Source organism: Pestalotiopsis fici (assembly GCF_000516985.1).
Source record: "Pestalotiopsis fici W106-1 unplaced genomic scaffold PFICI_Scf_3, whole genome shotgun sequence".
NCBI lineage: Eukaryota > Fungi > Ascomycota > Sordariomycetes > Amphisphaeriales > Sporocadaceae > Pestalotiopsis > Pestalotiopsis fici.
The window spans coordinates 596,442-611,472 of NW_006917093.1; the positions used below are offsets into that span (position 1 = coordinate 596,442).

Genomic DNA, 15,031 nt, shown 5'->3' on the forward strand with positions numbered 1-15,031 from the left:
CCCTCTTGAATAGAATTACGGAGTATTTTGGTAGCATACGGCTATTTGCATAGCCTTGCCAACAGTGTAAACATTTTTGTATCTCTACAGTATTGTTTCCGTATTGCACAGCGTTGAGAGTTGATCTTCAAGTCAAACACTTTTCGCCTCATGTGCTTCTCTCAAGCAGGCCATTCTGCGTCAGCCAAGCTTCACATAACGAGGGCCACTTTGAGACCGGCAATCCCTCCGTGTCAATGCCAAATCCGTGCGGTGCATCGGCAAATACATGCAATTCAACGGAACCCCCAACCTTTCCAATCCCCTCTGCTAACCGGTAGGCATTCACCACTGGAACGACGGGATCATTCCCGGAATACACGATAAAAGTAGGCGGCACCGGCAGGCTCACCTGTACGTCTGGCTGGACGACATTGTACAAGGTCTGCTTCTCCGGCGGTTCCAAAGGCGCCTTGTTTGGCACAATGGTACGACCAACGGCATTTGTAGAAATGGGACCATAGCCAATAATGGCAAACTTGAGCCGCGGCGGCGGAGAGGGCGAGGAGGACGTCCACATGCTGGGGTACTCGGCCAGCAGCGCCGCCCCGAGATGGCCTCCAGACGACAGACCGCACACCCCCAGCCCGTTTGGCACCTTGGCCCTCTCCTCCATCAGGCCGAGCGCGCGCCGGGCATCGTCGAGCGGTGCCTGAGGACCCGATTCGGCCGTGGGGAACCGGTGCACCAGCACAAAGGCGTGGAACCCAAGTCCCGCCAGCCACCGCGCCACGGCGATTCCCTCTCTGCCCACCATGAGCTGCGTGTAGCCGCCCCCTCCCAGAATGAGCACTCCACGACCATTATCACTCTGGGTCGTCGTCGTCGTGGCTGGGCGGAAGCCAAAGAGCCAGGGCCGCTGCACCTTGGTCACCACGGCAGTGTCGAGGGTGCCGTCCGGCTGCTCGACCTGAAAAGCTCCTTCTAATGGCTCATTGTCGTAAAGAGGCCATTTATAATCTGGAGATGACTCGAGCACGGCGGTCATTTTGGATCCATTCACCCGCGTCAGAATGGTGAGCAATAAAGTAACTCTGGGTTCTCCTTGTTTGGTGGACTATTCCTGTTTCTTTGTATACCTTTATTATAATCTATACACCACGTACCAAGCAAGTGTGAAAGTGGATCAACATTGCATGATTCTCTACTCAATCAGCAACACAATGATATACCGAGACAATTTGCTATTACACCGAACTGTTCATCACTTAGTTAGGGACCAAGCATATTTTCCACCAATCAAAAACGTGTATTAGGCTTGCACTATCCATTCGATAATCGACGAGAAACCATGGTATTGTTGATAAAGTATACTTGCTCAACTTGGTCGTGAGCCTTTCTTACTAGCCCGTAACATCAAACTTGCTTACCATTCAAAACATGTAGGAAACAATTGACCTCTACACTACAAACCTACCTGAGCATTTCAGTCTTGAGCAGCCAAGCGGTTCTCTGGTCCGTAATGACGCCGTTGAACTGTTCAATCTCTGCCCGGCACGCCTCAATCCTCTTCCTGGCATCACTATTCACCAGGTCAATATGCTCGCAGGCGGCAGCCTGAACAAGACGGTTATCATCAAGAGCAGTAAAGTACCTCCAATAACTCTCGAGACCACCGAGCTCGTCCTCGAGGGCCCACAGCCCATCGCGGTGCAACCGGCCCAGACGTCCGTCGCGCATGTAATCGCGCGAGTAGGCGGCCTGGAACTCGACGAGCCGGCGCAGCCAGGCCGAGTACTCGCCCCCGAACCGCGCGGCGAGCCACGCCGACTCCTGGTCGTCGGCCAGGGCCACGACGCTGCGCAGCAGCTCGATACGCTGGCGATCCGGGACGGCGCGCGGGTTGGCGGAAAAGTCCTTGACTCGTCGCTGCAGGGACCATTCGCTGAACCATCTGCCGAGTTTGCTGCTACCAGGCGGCGCTGCCGTCTCAGTTCTGCTCTCGATTCTAGACATGACTTTGATGCTTAGAGTATAGATGGGATTTGAAGACAGCCAATGGGTGATCCCTTGGGCGACAGATCTTGTGATAGATGAAATGCTAATGCGTTTTACAATAATTCCAGGGTGAGAGCTAGAAGAATGTGTATTTATGAGTCTCATGATACAATGGCAGGGAATAATCTCTTTGTAGTCAGCAGCGGCATTGTCCAACAAAGTCTCATTCACCTGAAAAGGGATAAACAATCCTTTATTCAGGTAATCCTAGGATCTAATTAGTGTTCTAGAATATATCAGGAGGTCAAATGACGTAAGGTGCGCCTTGGCTTCAGGATGGTGTTTTGCAGTGTGTGTGAATTATATGCTATAGAAAACAAAACACATCTAAATTTGAAATGACATCTTTCTCTACGACTTGTAGGCCTTGACCACGGGCACCTCCTCGTCCAAAGGCAGGATATCGGGCAATGGTCCAACGGGAGCTATCGAGAAGGGGTTGATTTGCGTGTGACTCTTGGTGTAGTGGTTCTTGATGTGCAAAAAGTTGGTCGTCTTCTTAAAGGCTGGGTCGTTCCAGTAAAGGTTACGCATCCACTTGTGAATGGCAGGATAACCGGAGCGAATGTCCCGGATGTTGCACTTGAAGTGCTGGACATAGACGGGATCAAAACGGATGAGGGTACAGAATCTAAAAAAGTGTTCAATGTCAGCTTAGGAAACTTAAGTGTAAGGCCTGCCTTGATCTGTGAGGCAGTAAGAAAAAACTCACACTCGAATATCCGTTTCAGTCAGAACATCTCCAAAGTAGTACGGTCCCTTGCCATTCTTGAGGTGTTCCTCGACGCGGTCAAGAGCCTCAAACAGCTTGACGACATTCTTCTCGTACGCCTCCTGCGTCGTGGCAAATCCGCTCTTGTAGACGCCATTGTTGATCTGGTCATAGGTCCACTCGCCGACCTCGTCAATGTCCTTGCGCAGGGCCTCGGGGTACAGGTCAATGGCGGCCTTGTCGGCGGGGAGCTGGTCGTTGAAGACGGTGCCCAGCATGCGCAGGATCTCGGACGACTCGTTGTTGACAATGGTCTGCTGCACCTTGTCGTACAGCACGGGCACGGTGAAGCGGCCCGAGTAGTCTGGGTCGGCGGCAAAGTAAATCTCCCGTAGGTGCGTGATCTTTTCATGGCCGGGAACCGGGTCCGGGATTACGTTTTCACCCTCGGCGTCCGTGTCTTCCGAAGTTGGGAAACGCCAGCCTTTATACGCACCAATGAATCATCAGTCATGTGTCCTAGATGATGTTTTGACGTCAAAGATTATAACTCACCTTTCTCACCCATGTGCCAATGCACAACCGAAAAACTGATAAAGTCCTCAAGACCTTTGATGCTGCGAGCAATCAGGGCCCGGCACGCCCACGGGCAAGCATAGCTGACATAGAGGTGGTAGCGGCCCTTTTCGGGAGGGAACTTTGCGCCCGCCTCCGTGGAGATGAAATCGCGGAACGAGCTGGCCGGGCGCTTGAACTCTCCGCTCTTGTCGCCGGGCTTGACCCAGTCGGTGATTTTGGTACCTGATGAGGACTATATAATGTTTGGTCAGACGATGGGGATGTTGTCAACGCAAAGAGGGAAAGAATAAATCCAAGACATTGAGCGTCACATGATTACTCACCATTCTGACTGGTACAACTAAATGCTTTGGCGTAGTTGCTCCAACTCCTCCTGCTGCAAAGTGTGACTTTGAAAGCAACGCTGGTTGAGACTTGATGGCTTTCGAGGTAGTGAAATTCTTGGCCTGCGGTATACTTGCGAATAACCTTATTGCGCTTTGTCTATATAACTCGACACGACTGTAAGAAGTGACAATGCGAGCAGCGGCTCTATGGTTCATGAGCTCAGCTGGACCTTTTTTGGAAAATGAGGGGTACGAATGCTACTATCGGAAGGACCCTGACAATCGCTTATATATGTACCTAGACAAGACAAGGACGAATGATCGGCCGATAGTCAGCATTGACAATGTCTTACGAGACTTGAATCAACTCCAGTAAATGTGAATGACTAAGGCTGATGTAGGTGCGATGAAAGCTTCATGTCAGTCAGTTCCTGTCGATCTCTAATCGTGACGTAAAACGACCTAGATTAGACAGTATGGATCCTCCCCACCGGCTGTCGCAGTTATGTAAGTCATCACTAATCCAACAGCTTCCATCAGTCAGACGGCTACTATTTCGTATTGGGCGGCACTAGCCCGCAAAATTGCCTGCGCTAGATGGAGCATAGTTTCGGCTCAGCCCGAGAGGATTCCAGAGCCCCCAAGACTGAACTGATGCCATAATTATTAGAGGATATATCGTCTCTTCTGGTGGGTTGGTTTAAGCAGTCAAGGAAAAAGAAGTTGATGGAGACTTCAGGTGTTATGTTGTGAGAAGAGTCTATTTTGTGACGACTTAACGGCGTCTTGATTGCTTGGTCGCGATCCCGTATCAATGTTACGCCCTGGTTGACAAAGCTAAATACAAACTGGCCCAAACTACGGTCTACTCCTTGAGGCCCCCTTCATCTATGGGCGTCGTAACAAGAATCAAACAATTCCAAGTGACCATCTACCTAATTCTGCACTTGATGTAGGGAACCTCGACGTCTTCGTCATCCAAATCCTCAGCCACCATTTCAAAGATGACCTCCTTTTGGTGCTCGGGAATTGGCTTCTTTGAGACAAACTCAACCAACTTGCTCAGCGGGAGTTCCAATCGTTCCTTGAGCTTCGCCGGGGGGAAGAAGGAGGCGTACAGCAGACTGACACCCGAGCTCAACATGGAAATGTTCAGACCCTGCTTCTCAAAGTGTGCAATCAGCTCCTTCAAGGTAATGTCGTTGACCTCGAACCGATCCCAAATCTTGTCGAGAGTCACCTTGCCGTTAGGTCCCTTGTACTCAACCTTGGGACTGGCAATGGGCTCGCTGAAGCCAAAGAAGGGCAGTGCTAGGTTGATAAAGCCATTCTTGTACTGCTCAATGTCGTCCTTGCCGTCAATAATCTTGAAGAGCTCGAGAACGACGAGACCAGTCACCAGAGCCGTCGTGGTTGCAATGGCAGGAATAATCTTGCCCGCAATGAACTTGGTCTTGTGTCGATCGGCCTGCTCAATCTTGTAGTTCTCGGCGCGCAAGTTGCTAGCGGCAGTGATAAAGTCAATGTGATGATTCGTGTCATCGTCCTTCTCGAATTCAACAGGTGTGAGCTTGAAGCCAGCCATCTTACTAGCAGGTGGCAAGCTCTTTGCGATTTCCTGAAGCTCATCGCCATCATCGAAGCTGCTGGTGTTTGGATCCTAAAACAACAGTTAGCACTGCTCTCCTGTAAATTCGTCACGCATTCATCTTACCGGATCACTATCCTTCTCTTGAATCTTGACATTCGAGTCAGGCGAGAAGTCGGGGACGATCACGTTATCGAGCACCTTGAGGTAGGTTGCCTTGTCAACTCCCTTAGTGTTAATGTTGTAGTTGAAAGCGTGCAAGTTGGCAGCAGCCACCACGAATCCGAAGTGGGTTGGGTTCTTGGGGTCGAACTTGAGCGGGTCAGGAGCACGCTTCGGGCCAGACCAGAAAGGCTGACCTGAAGACGAGGTCGAATCCTTGGGAAAGTTGTAAAGCAGCTGCTGAATAGCATTGTTGTACTGCTTTTCAAACAGCGTACGGGCCCAGATGATGCAGTCCTCGAAGCTCAATGGCTTGTCAGTCACCAAATAGTCTCGAATAGTTTCCAAGGTAGCCTTTTCGTTGCCGCCCTGCTTCAATGTTGCCTCAAGATAGTTGGGCTGCGTCAAGTAGAGGTTGACGGTCTCAGGCGACTTGACAAAGGAAGTCTCGAAAAGCTCACGAGCCCAGGCAATGGTGTGCTCAATCTTGTTGGGGAAACTCCTCAGAGTGCACATGGGGAATGACTGCTCGGGCGGATCCTGGGAAGATGAGTACGACTCGGTCAACTTGGGCAAAACGACCTGAGTGTTTCCCTTGGTGCCCAGTGTGCCGCTCTCGAGGAGGGGCTTGTGGAAGAAGACACATCTGCGGTCGACATAGGTTCTTGCTTCGACATTGTCAAGCGCGTTTGTCACACCGTCCAGGTTGCCCCAGAATTCCTCATTGAAGATTTCCTCAGTCTCTGGGCTCACGCGGTCCTTAAGGCAGACGATATGTCCCTCGAGATCGGGGTTCATGGCCTGTACGGCCCTGGCGGCACAGTCACTCTTCATTCCACCCACATCCTTGGCACGGAACAAGAATTGACGGTTCAGATTGCTCTTTTCGATCGAGTCCATATCAGTAATAGTGATTTGACCCTTGGGGCCGACTCCAAGACCAATCATGGCCCAGTTCTTGAGCATCTCGCAACCAATGGCTCCAGCACCAACCAGGAACTGCCGGATATTGCCCAGCTTCTCTTGGTACTCCTTACCAAAGACTGCAATCTGTCCATCGTAGCGCGAACCAATGGGCTTGCAAAGCTCCTCAGAGCGCTTGGTGCTGGTGGGTAGCGACTCGAGAGAGTCAAAGTAGAGCCACTGCTTGATGGGGTGGAACTTGCCCGAGACAGCCTTGAGGACTTCTTGGGCAGTAAGACCACCGAACAATGCAGCCATGGGGTTGAGGTCACCAGTCGCCTGGTAGCTGAGCTCCTTGATGAGCTTCTCGTCAATCTCAACGTCGAGCTTCTCTGCTTCAGCAAAAGCCTTGGCCGATGCAACCAGGACAATGGCATCTTCCTCATTCATGGGACGAGGGCGGCGGCCCTTGGTCTGCGAGAAAGCGTGGAGGGCTTGGAAGCCAATGTGCAATTGCTGAGGCCTGTCGAACTTGGCAAAATCTGACATGAGAAACTCGGGATCCTTGATGGCGGAAGAAATGGGCTTAAAGTCCAGGAATTTGGGCATCTTGACCTGTTGGTAAAGTCCACCGCGCTTGTACTGTCCAAGACCAGACACATCTCCAATGGAGAATGTGTAAGGGCCCTTGACTGTAATCTTTCTCGGCTCTGAGGAGTTCAAGCCCTCCATGCCTTCGACCTCGGTGAAAGTGACGTAGTCACCATCTTCAAGACCGTGTCGTGTCTCGTCCAGAGCCGACACCACACCTTCCTCGTCGATATCAGCGACGATGCCATTAAGGGGATTCTCGCCGGTCGAGTCGAGGACGGTGAACTTTTTGCCAAAGTCGCAGAATATCGAGGCAAAGAGACCAAATGTATCGGCGCAAACGACGTAGATGCCCTTGGAGTGACAGTAATCGCCGATAGCGAGCTGCAGGTGCAACGGGGTATTTGTAAGCACGACAACCTGGTACTTGTCGAACTGGGAAAGATTGTCGCCTAGCCCGGCAGACTGGTGGACGTTGACGGGTGTGTAGGCATTCAGCTCGGCGACTCGTGGAGCAGTCACAGCGTCTCGTGGCTGGCCGACGTCTTCGGTGTGTAGGAAGAACTGGGCAGAAAGGTCGGCGATGGCAACGGGCTCGGGATCGTACAAGGTCAGGCTCTTGACGCCAGCAAGAGCAATATTCTTGGCAATCTCAACACCCAAACCCTTCAAGCCAACGATGAGGATGTTGGAGGCTCCCATGCGCTTCATGGCCTCGTGTCCGAGCACGTAGAGCTGTCTGCTGTAGAGGGACTCGTCAATCTCGCTGCCAGTGCCGACCACCGACTCGTCGACCTGGAGTCGGGTGACCAGGTCGACCTGCGGCGGGGTCGTCATGTTTGTGTCCTGGTTCGAGCACGACGGGTTAGTATGCGGTGTAGACAATGTAGTCAAACATGGAAACAAGATCTCATCGACTTCAACAGCTGTCAAAGCTTGAACCAGCCTCGAAAGCGTTGGAGATGATGGGCGAGGAGGGGGACAACTTACGGTCATGGTTCTCTTTGGGGAGATGGGGACGTCTCCGTTTGAGAGCTTGCGCTTCCCCAGCTTGACTGTATTTCGATCTCAAGCTCCTGAGCGCTTGAGAACTTATTTTCGCTAAGAGATTACAAGTAAATGCACGGCCAAAGAATCAGTGTCGGGTAGTAGAATGGATTGAATGCCAGAAGTATGGCTCGTGACGGGTGTTGTACAAGGTAGAAGTGGCTTGCGCTGCTGCACTGAGGCAGAGGGGTGCTGGCGGGTGGGTAGGCAGAAGGAACCCCACCAACGAGGCTGCTAGTGTGCTGCTGTACAGAAGGGTGATTCAGTTGCTGGGCGAGTTTGACCCACCAGTGAATGACGTATCGCCAGACTTTGGGCTTGGGATTTCGATGCAATGATTCTGAGCTTGCTAAGCAAGTTCCGATGAGCAGTAGATTATGAGACTTGATATTTTGACATCTAAAAGCTATGCATTGGCATAGACATGGACAGAAACAACCATGCCTGCAGGATCCTGCCTCAATTTCTTTCTGGAAAGTACTGCCTGAGATGCAACACCTGCTGATTCAGCCTTTTGAAGCAGCCGGGAGAAGCGGCGGGGTCCAGGCAAGTGGCGGGGCAAAAGCAGATCAGGTCATCAGTATGAGTGAGTCAAGTAATGTACCTAGCCCATCCTGCGGGTGTGGAAATGCACATGCACATTGGCGGCCAAGGCATATGCCAGTTTGTTCATCAGGGCCAGTTTAGTGATGACTATTGAATCAAGAGGTGGATCAACGCAATGCATCTTTTGACTTTGTACACGGAATGCTACATGGAGTGATGTGGACAAATCTGGGCATGTCTAGGTGTACCTATTAGGAAATGCAACCTTGCGCTTCCATCTCACTGGATCCTGAATCTGGATCTGGAGATGGACCAGTAGTTCATCTCAAAAAGGCTCTCTGTCTAACCTGCAGTAAACATTGACAAGTTTGAGACATGGCGTCCTCTTCCAAGACCCCAAAGCGTTCACGGCTGGTTGCTTAGATTGAGGCCACTATTCCCGTTACTAGCAGGCAAGCACGCATCGAAACAACTTGAAGAGTATTGATTTTTTTTGTTATTTTGTCATACTTCAACCACCACCACTCATGAGCATAAATGTCCTCATCCGCAGCATGATCCACCCTCCCCTGTCGTAGTTCCTGTAAGCTGATCCGACTGAGATTTCAAGAACCATTACATCCCAACTGTAGCACAGTTCTTCCTCAGAGCAAACTAATTTCCAAATACGTAGCAGCGACCTGACTCCAGAGTGCTGCCATCAAGTATGTTGCGCCGGATCAAACCTCCTCCGCGCCAGAAAATGAACAAAGAAGTATGACTAGTCCCTCGGGCGGTGACTCGTCCCATGGAACTTTTGTTTCCCTGAATGAACCGAATCATCGCCCCATCTCGGAAATTCAAAATAATGCAAAATATAGCAGTGGCGGACTCTCTATCGTAAGGACCGTTTCCTTATCATGGGTATCATTCCAAATTATTGTACCTGAACCAAAAACCAGATATGCTAAATATAGTCTCCAATGTCGTCATGCCAAATGAGTGTGCGAGTCCGTGTTCTGCCGTGCCGCTGTAATGCTAATGGTGTGTCAAGGATTGTCGTGAAGTCTATAAATCGTAAATTTTGTAAAGGGAGAGGACTTGGGTTATCATTGCTGATGGCCAGGAAAAATGAATTAAGTGTTAAGAATTAAAAGGCAAAAATGAATGCCAAAATGGTAAAGAGCAGCGAGCCCGAGCCCGTAGCCAGGGACACTCGTGCTGCCGCTGCCGTCACCACCGACGTTGCTGTGCCGGTCGTGGAAGTTCCAGTCAGGGAACCAGTGCCAACAATAGACGTAGTGGGAGTAGCGACAGTACTTCCACTGCCGCCGCCACTGCTCGTTCCGGAACCGGTGACGGCGTCCACTGAGCTGGTCGTGTGACCGGAGCTGTCTGTGCTCGCAGTACTGCCAGAGGCACCACCTCCGCCAGTGACTGACGTGGAGTTGCCACTGCCTGTTGGTGATGCTCCCGTGTTGGAGCTGCCACTTGTAGTTGCTGATCCTGTTCTAGATGACGTTGACCCCGAGGAACCACTTGAGCCGGTCGAGGCAGAGCTGTCTGACGAAATGGGGACCGATACGATACCACTGCCCGTTGAAGGCGCACCTTGTGACTCGGTTGTAATTGGTGCAGTGCCGGAGGCTTCTCCCTGTCCCGCCGAGGTTGTGGTTGTGACCTGACCAGCATCTTGTTCTTTGCAGTAATCGAGGTATTGCTGGAATGTTAATCTCACATAACCCTCTGACGTGTCTTGAACTTCACCGCCATGCCCTGCAATACAATTTTCGCAAGCTTGTAAAGTTTGATTAAACACAGAATCTGGTTTGCAAAGCCCAGTGCTCTTTCCTACGCTTTGAGCCTCTGTCTGTGCATTGTTACAAAACGTAAAACACTTGGCTGGCGCGGTTTCTCCTCTCTTGAAAAGTCCTCGATCAACCAATGGATGGTCTCGTCGCTGCTGGTGCGCTTCATAGGTAGGATATGCAGCAATGCTGGAGCTGGTCGTTGTGGTTGTGGTTGGCAACGGCCACTCACTGAGAGACGTTTGTGACTCCCAGTTGCCAGTGGTCACGGTTGTGGTCTTCTTGTGGCCATGCTTTCCCGTGATCGTGGTTGTATAAACCTCAGAGGTGAAGATGTCGTAGCTTAAGCCGAAAGCTTCAGGATTCAGGTAGAAGAAGCCATCAACAACCGGGTAATATCCGCCTGTCGTATTTTTGCAGTCTTCGTCCTCGTCGGGCCATGTGACGGTCTGGGGATTGGGTGACGGGATGCAGGCTCCTGTGCAGACATACTCATTTGCAGGAATTTCTGCAAAGACATTGCATCCGTTGGGCTTGGGCGGACTACAAACTGAGCCGGCTGGGCATCCGAATGTCAAATCCGATTTGGGATTGTATACTGGGTATGCAGAGCCAGTATTCGTTGGCACAGGGCAAACCGAGATTTGTGTTATGGTTGAGGTTGCTGTCACCGTTACTGGCGGGACAATTATTGTACTTGTCGTTGTGAAGGTTGTGCCACTCTCAGTTACCGTGATCAGTGAGATGATTGTCGATCCTGGAAGTGTCGTGACCGATCCCGGAAGCGTCGTGATCGAACCTGGCAGTTGAGTCGTGACTGTCACTGCTGGTTGTGTAGTAGTCAGAACCTCTGTAGTGGTGAAAGTGTTTGTGGTGAATATGGACTCTTCTATCGTGCTGACAGAAACCGTGACATAGGTTGCCGTAGTGGTAAGCGTGGTATAGGAGGTCGTCGATTCTGTGGTGGCAGAAACAGAAACAGAAGTAGTTGTCAATGTCAAAGTGTCGGTGATGGTGGTTGGCACGCTTGTGGTAAAGATTGACACAGTTGTGTAGGTTGATGTTACGGAGCTCGTGAGTGTGCTCGTGTGGTCGACTATTACGGTAGTTGGCACCACGGTTGTAGATGTGACTGTCGCGGTGAGTGTGGTCGGCACCGAGGTGGTGTACGTCGTTTCCGAGGTTTCAGTGGTTGTGATCGTTGCCGTGTCCGTTTCCGTTTCCGTGTCCGTTGCGGTCGTGGTCACGGGAAGAGTAAAGGTAGTCCTCTCAGTCTCTGTGACCGTGTTCCAAATAGTCGAAACGACGCATGTCACAGCGGATGTAGGATGCACATTGGCGACCGTGACTCTGGAGCCAGCGCAAACGGTCACATAAGAGGGATAAGACTGTAAAATGTGTTAGACAGGCCAATTTTAGGTACTGAAACCTTCTTACAGTGGTCACCACAGAAGTAGCAGTTTGAGTAATGTATTCGGTGTCAATGGTTGTTTTACTGGACTGTATTAGCTCATGTCCTTCTCCATATGTCATGGAACATACGTTGTTGTCTCTTCGTCAGTCACTGTCGATGTTTTGGTACGTTCTGTCGATTGCGTAATGTAGACTGTTGATGTGGCACTGCTCATGGTCAGCATATAAATCGAGGCGTTTTTGCTAGGCAACTGACGTGATAGTCTCGTAGCAAGTGGTCGTGCTGGTCTTGATTTCTGTTTCTGTTTTGGTGGAAGTCCTGGTCACAGTTGGGCAAAAGTTGTTGAGCTGTACACTTGATGCTGCGTAAGTATCAATCACAGCATCTTCTGCAGTTTCATTCTGTCTTGGAGATAGACTCGCTGCGCTTGCCGTCAGTGCAAGCGACAGAGGCACCAGCACGGCAAGATGCTTGAAGATTTGCATTTTGCAAACTTTTAGTTGTGCCGAGCTCAGCTTGGGGCTAATTCGGGCTCAACACAAAACGATTGACTCTGGAGATAACGAATGTCCAGTGAAAGAATGGCTCGTCCTGCACAGGATAATGTGTGTGGTACTGGACCCCAAGAGAAGCTCGGGGGCTGACTTGTATAAGTTGAGAGGGAGGGTGTGTTTACTTTAATTCCCTCCCAGCCTTTTACTCAATGGCAACCAAATGGAAAGGACCGTCAAGGATCAGAGCCTCTGTCAACCTCGAATGAGAATGATGTACACTCCTGATGGGTCTGGACAACTGCGCAGAATCTTCAATGTACAGGTGACGTGCTCTCCGCAACCACTCAGAGCGGGAAATGAGAGAAGACGGGGTACGAGTGCAACATGCTCATCCAGCAAGAGCTGCCCCAAAGCTGGCCGGGTAAGGCTGACCACAACGACAACAAGCACAGCCGATTCACGGGAGCTACGAGGTACGTACGAGGGTGAGTGAGCTTGGAGCTACACGAACCGGGATCTGGTCGCAATGGTTACATGGTGAGAGTTGGCCATGATTCCATGTAACCAGGCACCCATGGCTGGTGCAGATCTGCCTATTGGATCCCCGGACTCATGTGCATCTTGAGGGGGGAGTGGTATGTATGCAAGCAGAGCCCGGCCCGTCTGTCATGTAGAATATCCAAGCGCCCAACACGCTGTTTAATCTGCAAAAGTTCATCGTTGAGGAAGATATTCTCCAAAGGACAAGACAGTCTTGCTTCAATATTCGAGCATGTATGCTGTGCTCGATCACGATCAAAGTGCCGGTCGAGTACCACCCAACTTTGGGTGGCGTACATAGGTACTGTCCTCGATTGATTGTTTTTCATTCGGTCTCACGTAACACGATGAGTGAGGGAGAGACATGACCAACTCACTATTGGCCCGAGAGACCTTCAGCCCTCTTCGCCAAGAGGTGACTAGATGACCCGGGACTCTGAGTGGGGAAGACTTGTTAGTCGAATCCTTTGGCGTGGCCCAGATTCCGAAATACTAGTATAGACCTTCTTGCTAGTCAAATAACAAGATCAGGTCATGGCTTTGTATGGTAATAATGCAGTTCATGCTCGACGCTGGTGTTGATGATGCTGGAAGGCTGCCGCATCGTACGCAGCATTTCTGCTCCCTACCGAAGTAGTGTGAAGGCTCTGTTCGAGCATAACTGCCGTTGAACGTGCAGGAGTTCAGAGTCTACGATAACGCATCCCGCCTGCCTGGAACTCGAGGTAGGTGCGGCACGGAAAGCAGCATTGCAGGTTGGCAGCGGCACAAGTCGATGATGAGTGACAGTCAGCAGCAGCAGCAGCAGCCTGGCCGACGAGTGACAATATCCCGCACCGACATCAAAGAGACACATGCATGGTTCCTGTGGTATACATTTATGCATGTATGTATGCATGTACAAGGGCAAAAAAGAAAAGCCCAACCTCGGACCAATGAAGGCAAATTTGTTTTCTTTGTTCCTCTCGCGGCCGCAGTCGGGCGCTGTTGGAGTAAAGTGCTCACTGCTGCCAGGGGTGGGCCAGGGCGGCCAGTGGTTGGCAACTCACGGAACTGGGTCGGATAGAACAACCGACAGCATGTTGGTCGTCAGAATACAGTAGGTGGGGTATGAATCGAGCACTCTCGACCGCCTTGAAGACTGTGGTCATCCAATATTGGCCACCGCGAAGGGAAAGAATCGCCACGGAGTACCTTGCAATATTGATTGTTGCTGGCAAGTCGTAAATGTGCAAGGCTAGATTAGGCCAGACCGAGGCTGGGTGACCAAGATCGCGAGTACATCACGTTACTTTTCAAAGTCTCTGTCTCTTGGCGAGTAGCGAAAGAGGCCAAGGCCTTTGAGAGGCGGTCGAGCGAGTGAGAGATCCGACATTTGTTTCTCTACTTTGTGCTGGCATTGTTTGATTCGACAGACCTCAACTTATACGAAAGTCTCGACGGGGCGACCAATTCGAGTCTTCTTTTTATTTGGCTGTCAACATGACGATCAACTTGTCGGGTGGCACAAATAGGACTCTGTTCTTTTTTTTTTCTTTATCCGGCGTACCTGTGTCACTCGAGGGAAGTAGACTGACTCTCACAAATGATTTCTATCCTGGCGTAAAGCACCGCCGCGGGGTAGCTTTTTTGCTGTTGGGCCATGGTCTTTTTGTCACCTTGACCCCCCTGTACTGTGTGATTCTGATCTTACTTGCATCGTAGCTGGTCGTAATGGTTGCAGCCCCCACCTACCTACCAGTGCTACATACATAAGCTGTTAAAAAAGGGTACCCAGGCAAGGTGGTAGATGTGCAAGTCGTTTGTGAGCAATCAGGCTGAGTTCGCACGACTTTGACCAGGCTCTGCTTCTGCAAAGAACATCTACCCAGTACTGATAATAATGATCCGCGGTCCAGAAAATATGGATCAATTCACTGTCGATTATCGCTATCAATTGCGCTCATCCATCGCGGAATCAAAGACTATAGACACAGGTAAATGGTAGGCGGTCGTATATAAATAGCCATTCCGGGTGTAAGTGAGAAAGAAAACCCATCACATCAACAGTGTGTGCAATTGCCAGAAGAGAACAGGACGGCCCCGAAGTTCCACTAGGCGTCGTGTTAGTGCTGCCGGGCCGGAATGTTGTCGCCTGGTAATTGGTCACTTTTGCGATGGATGCATGGTTCGTTGTCTGCTGATTGGTTTTATAGTAGAATCGTGCGCCACTTATTAAGGAAAGGGCGGGAAAGTATGTAACCTAAGTAGTCGTCCAGATTCGAAAAGCAACAACCGGGATCTACTTTGTACACTACCTCGAGCC

General features: G+C 50.8%; 5 protein-coding genes across 5 annotated transcripts; all 5 read right to left on the bottom strand.

Moving 5' to 3' along the window:
- Nucleotides 1-148: 148 nt before the first annotated feature.
- PFICI_04384 (uncharacterized protein) lies at nucleotides 149-1,027 on the bottom strand (the record flags this gene model as incomplete). Its single annotated transcript, XM_007832965.1, has 1 exon — nucleotides 149-1,027. One exon carries the CDS (start codon nucleotides 1,025-1,027, stop codon nucleotides 149-151), a length of 879 nt encoding a protein of 292 aa, XP_007831156.1.
- A 425-nt stretch (nucleotides 1,028-1,452) lies between these two features.
- On the bottom strand, nucleotides 1,453-1,995 carry PFICI_04385 (uncharacterized protein; the record flags this gene model as incomplete). Its single annotated transcript, XM_007832966.1, has 1 exon — nucleotides 1,453-1,995. The coding sequence occupies one exon, from the start codon at nucleotides 1,993-1,995 to the stop codon at nucleotides 1,453-1,455; it is 543 nt and encodes a 180-aa protein (XP_007831157.1).
- A 393-nt stretch (nucleotides 1,996-2,388) lies between these two features.
- Nucleotides 2,389-3,654, bottom strand: PFICI_04386 (Glutathione S-transferase omega-like 2; the record flags this gene model as incomplete). Its single annotated transcript, XM_007832967.1, has 4 exons — nucleotides 2,389-2,668; nucleotides 2,750-3,233; nucleotides 3,305-3,560; nucleotides 3,652-3,654. The coding sequence occupies 4 exons, from the start codon at nucleotides 3,652-3,654 to the stop codon at nucleotides 2,389-2,391; spliced, it is 1,023 nt and encodes a 340-aa protein (XP_007831158.1).
- Nucleotides 3,655-4,585: 931 nt separating this feature from the next.
- Nucleotides 4,586-7,735, bottom strand: PFICI_04387 (Ubiquitin-activating enzyme; the record flags this gene model as incomplete). Its single annotated transcript, XM_007832968.1, has 2 exons — nucleotides 4,586-5,314; nucleotides 5,369-7,735. The coding sequence occupies 2 exons, from the start codon at nucleotides 7,733-7,735 to the stop codon at nucleotides 4,586-4,588; spliced, it is 3,096 nt and encodes a 1,031-aa protein (XP_007831159.1).
- Nucleotides 7,736-9,620: 1,885 nt separating this feature from the next.
- Nucleotides 9,621-12,177, bottom strand: PFICI_04388 (uncharacterized protein; the record flags this gene model as incomplete). The annotated part of the gene is made up of 4 exons (XM_007832969.1): nucleotides 9,621-11,666; nucleotides 11,716-11,773; nucleotides 11,821-11,898; nucleotides 11,948-12,177. The coding sequence occupies 4 exons, from the start codon at nucleotides 12,175-12,177 to the stop codon at nucleotides 9,621-9,623; spliced, it is 2,412 nt and encodes an 803-aa protein (XP_007831160.1).
- Nucleotides 12,178-15,031: the final 2,854 nt, after the last annotated feature.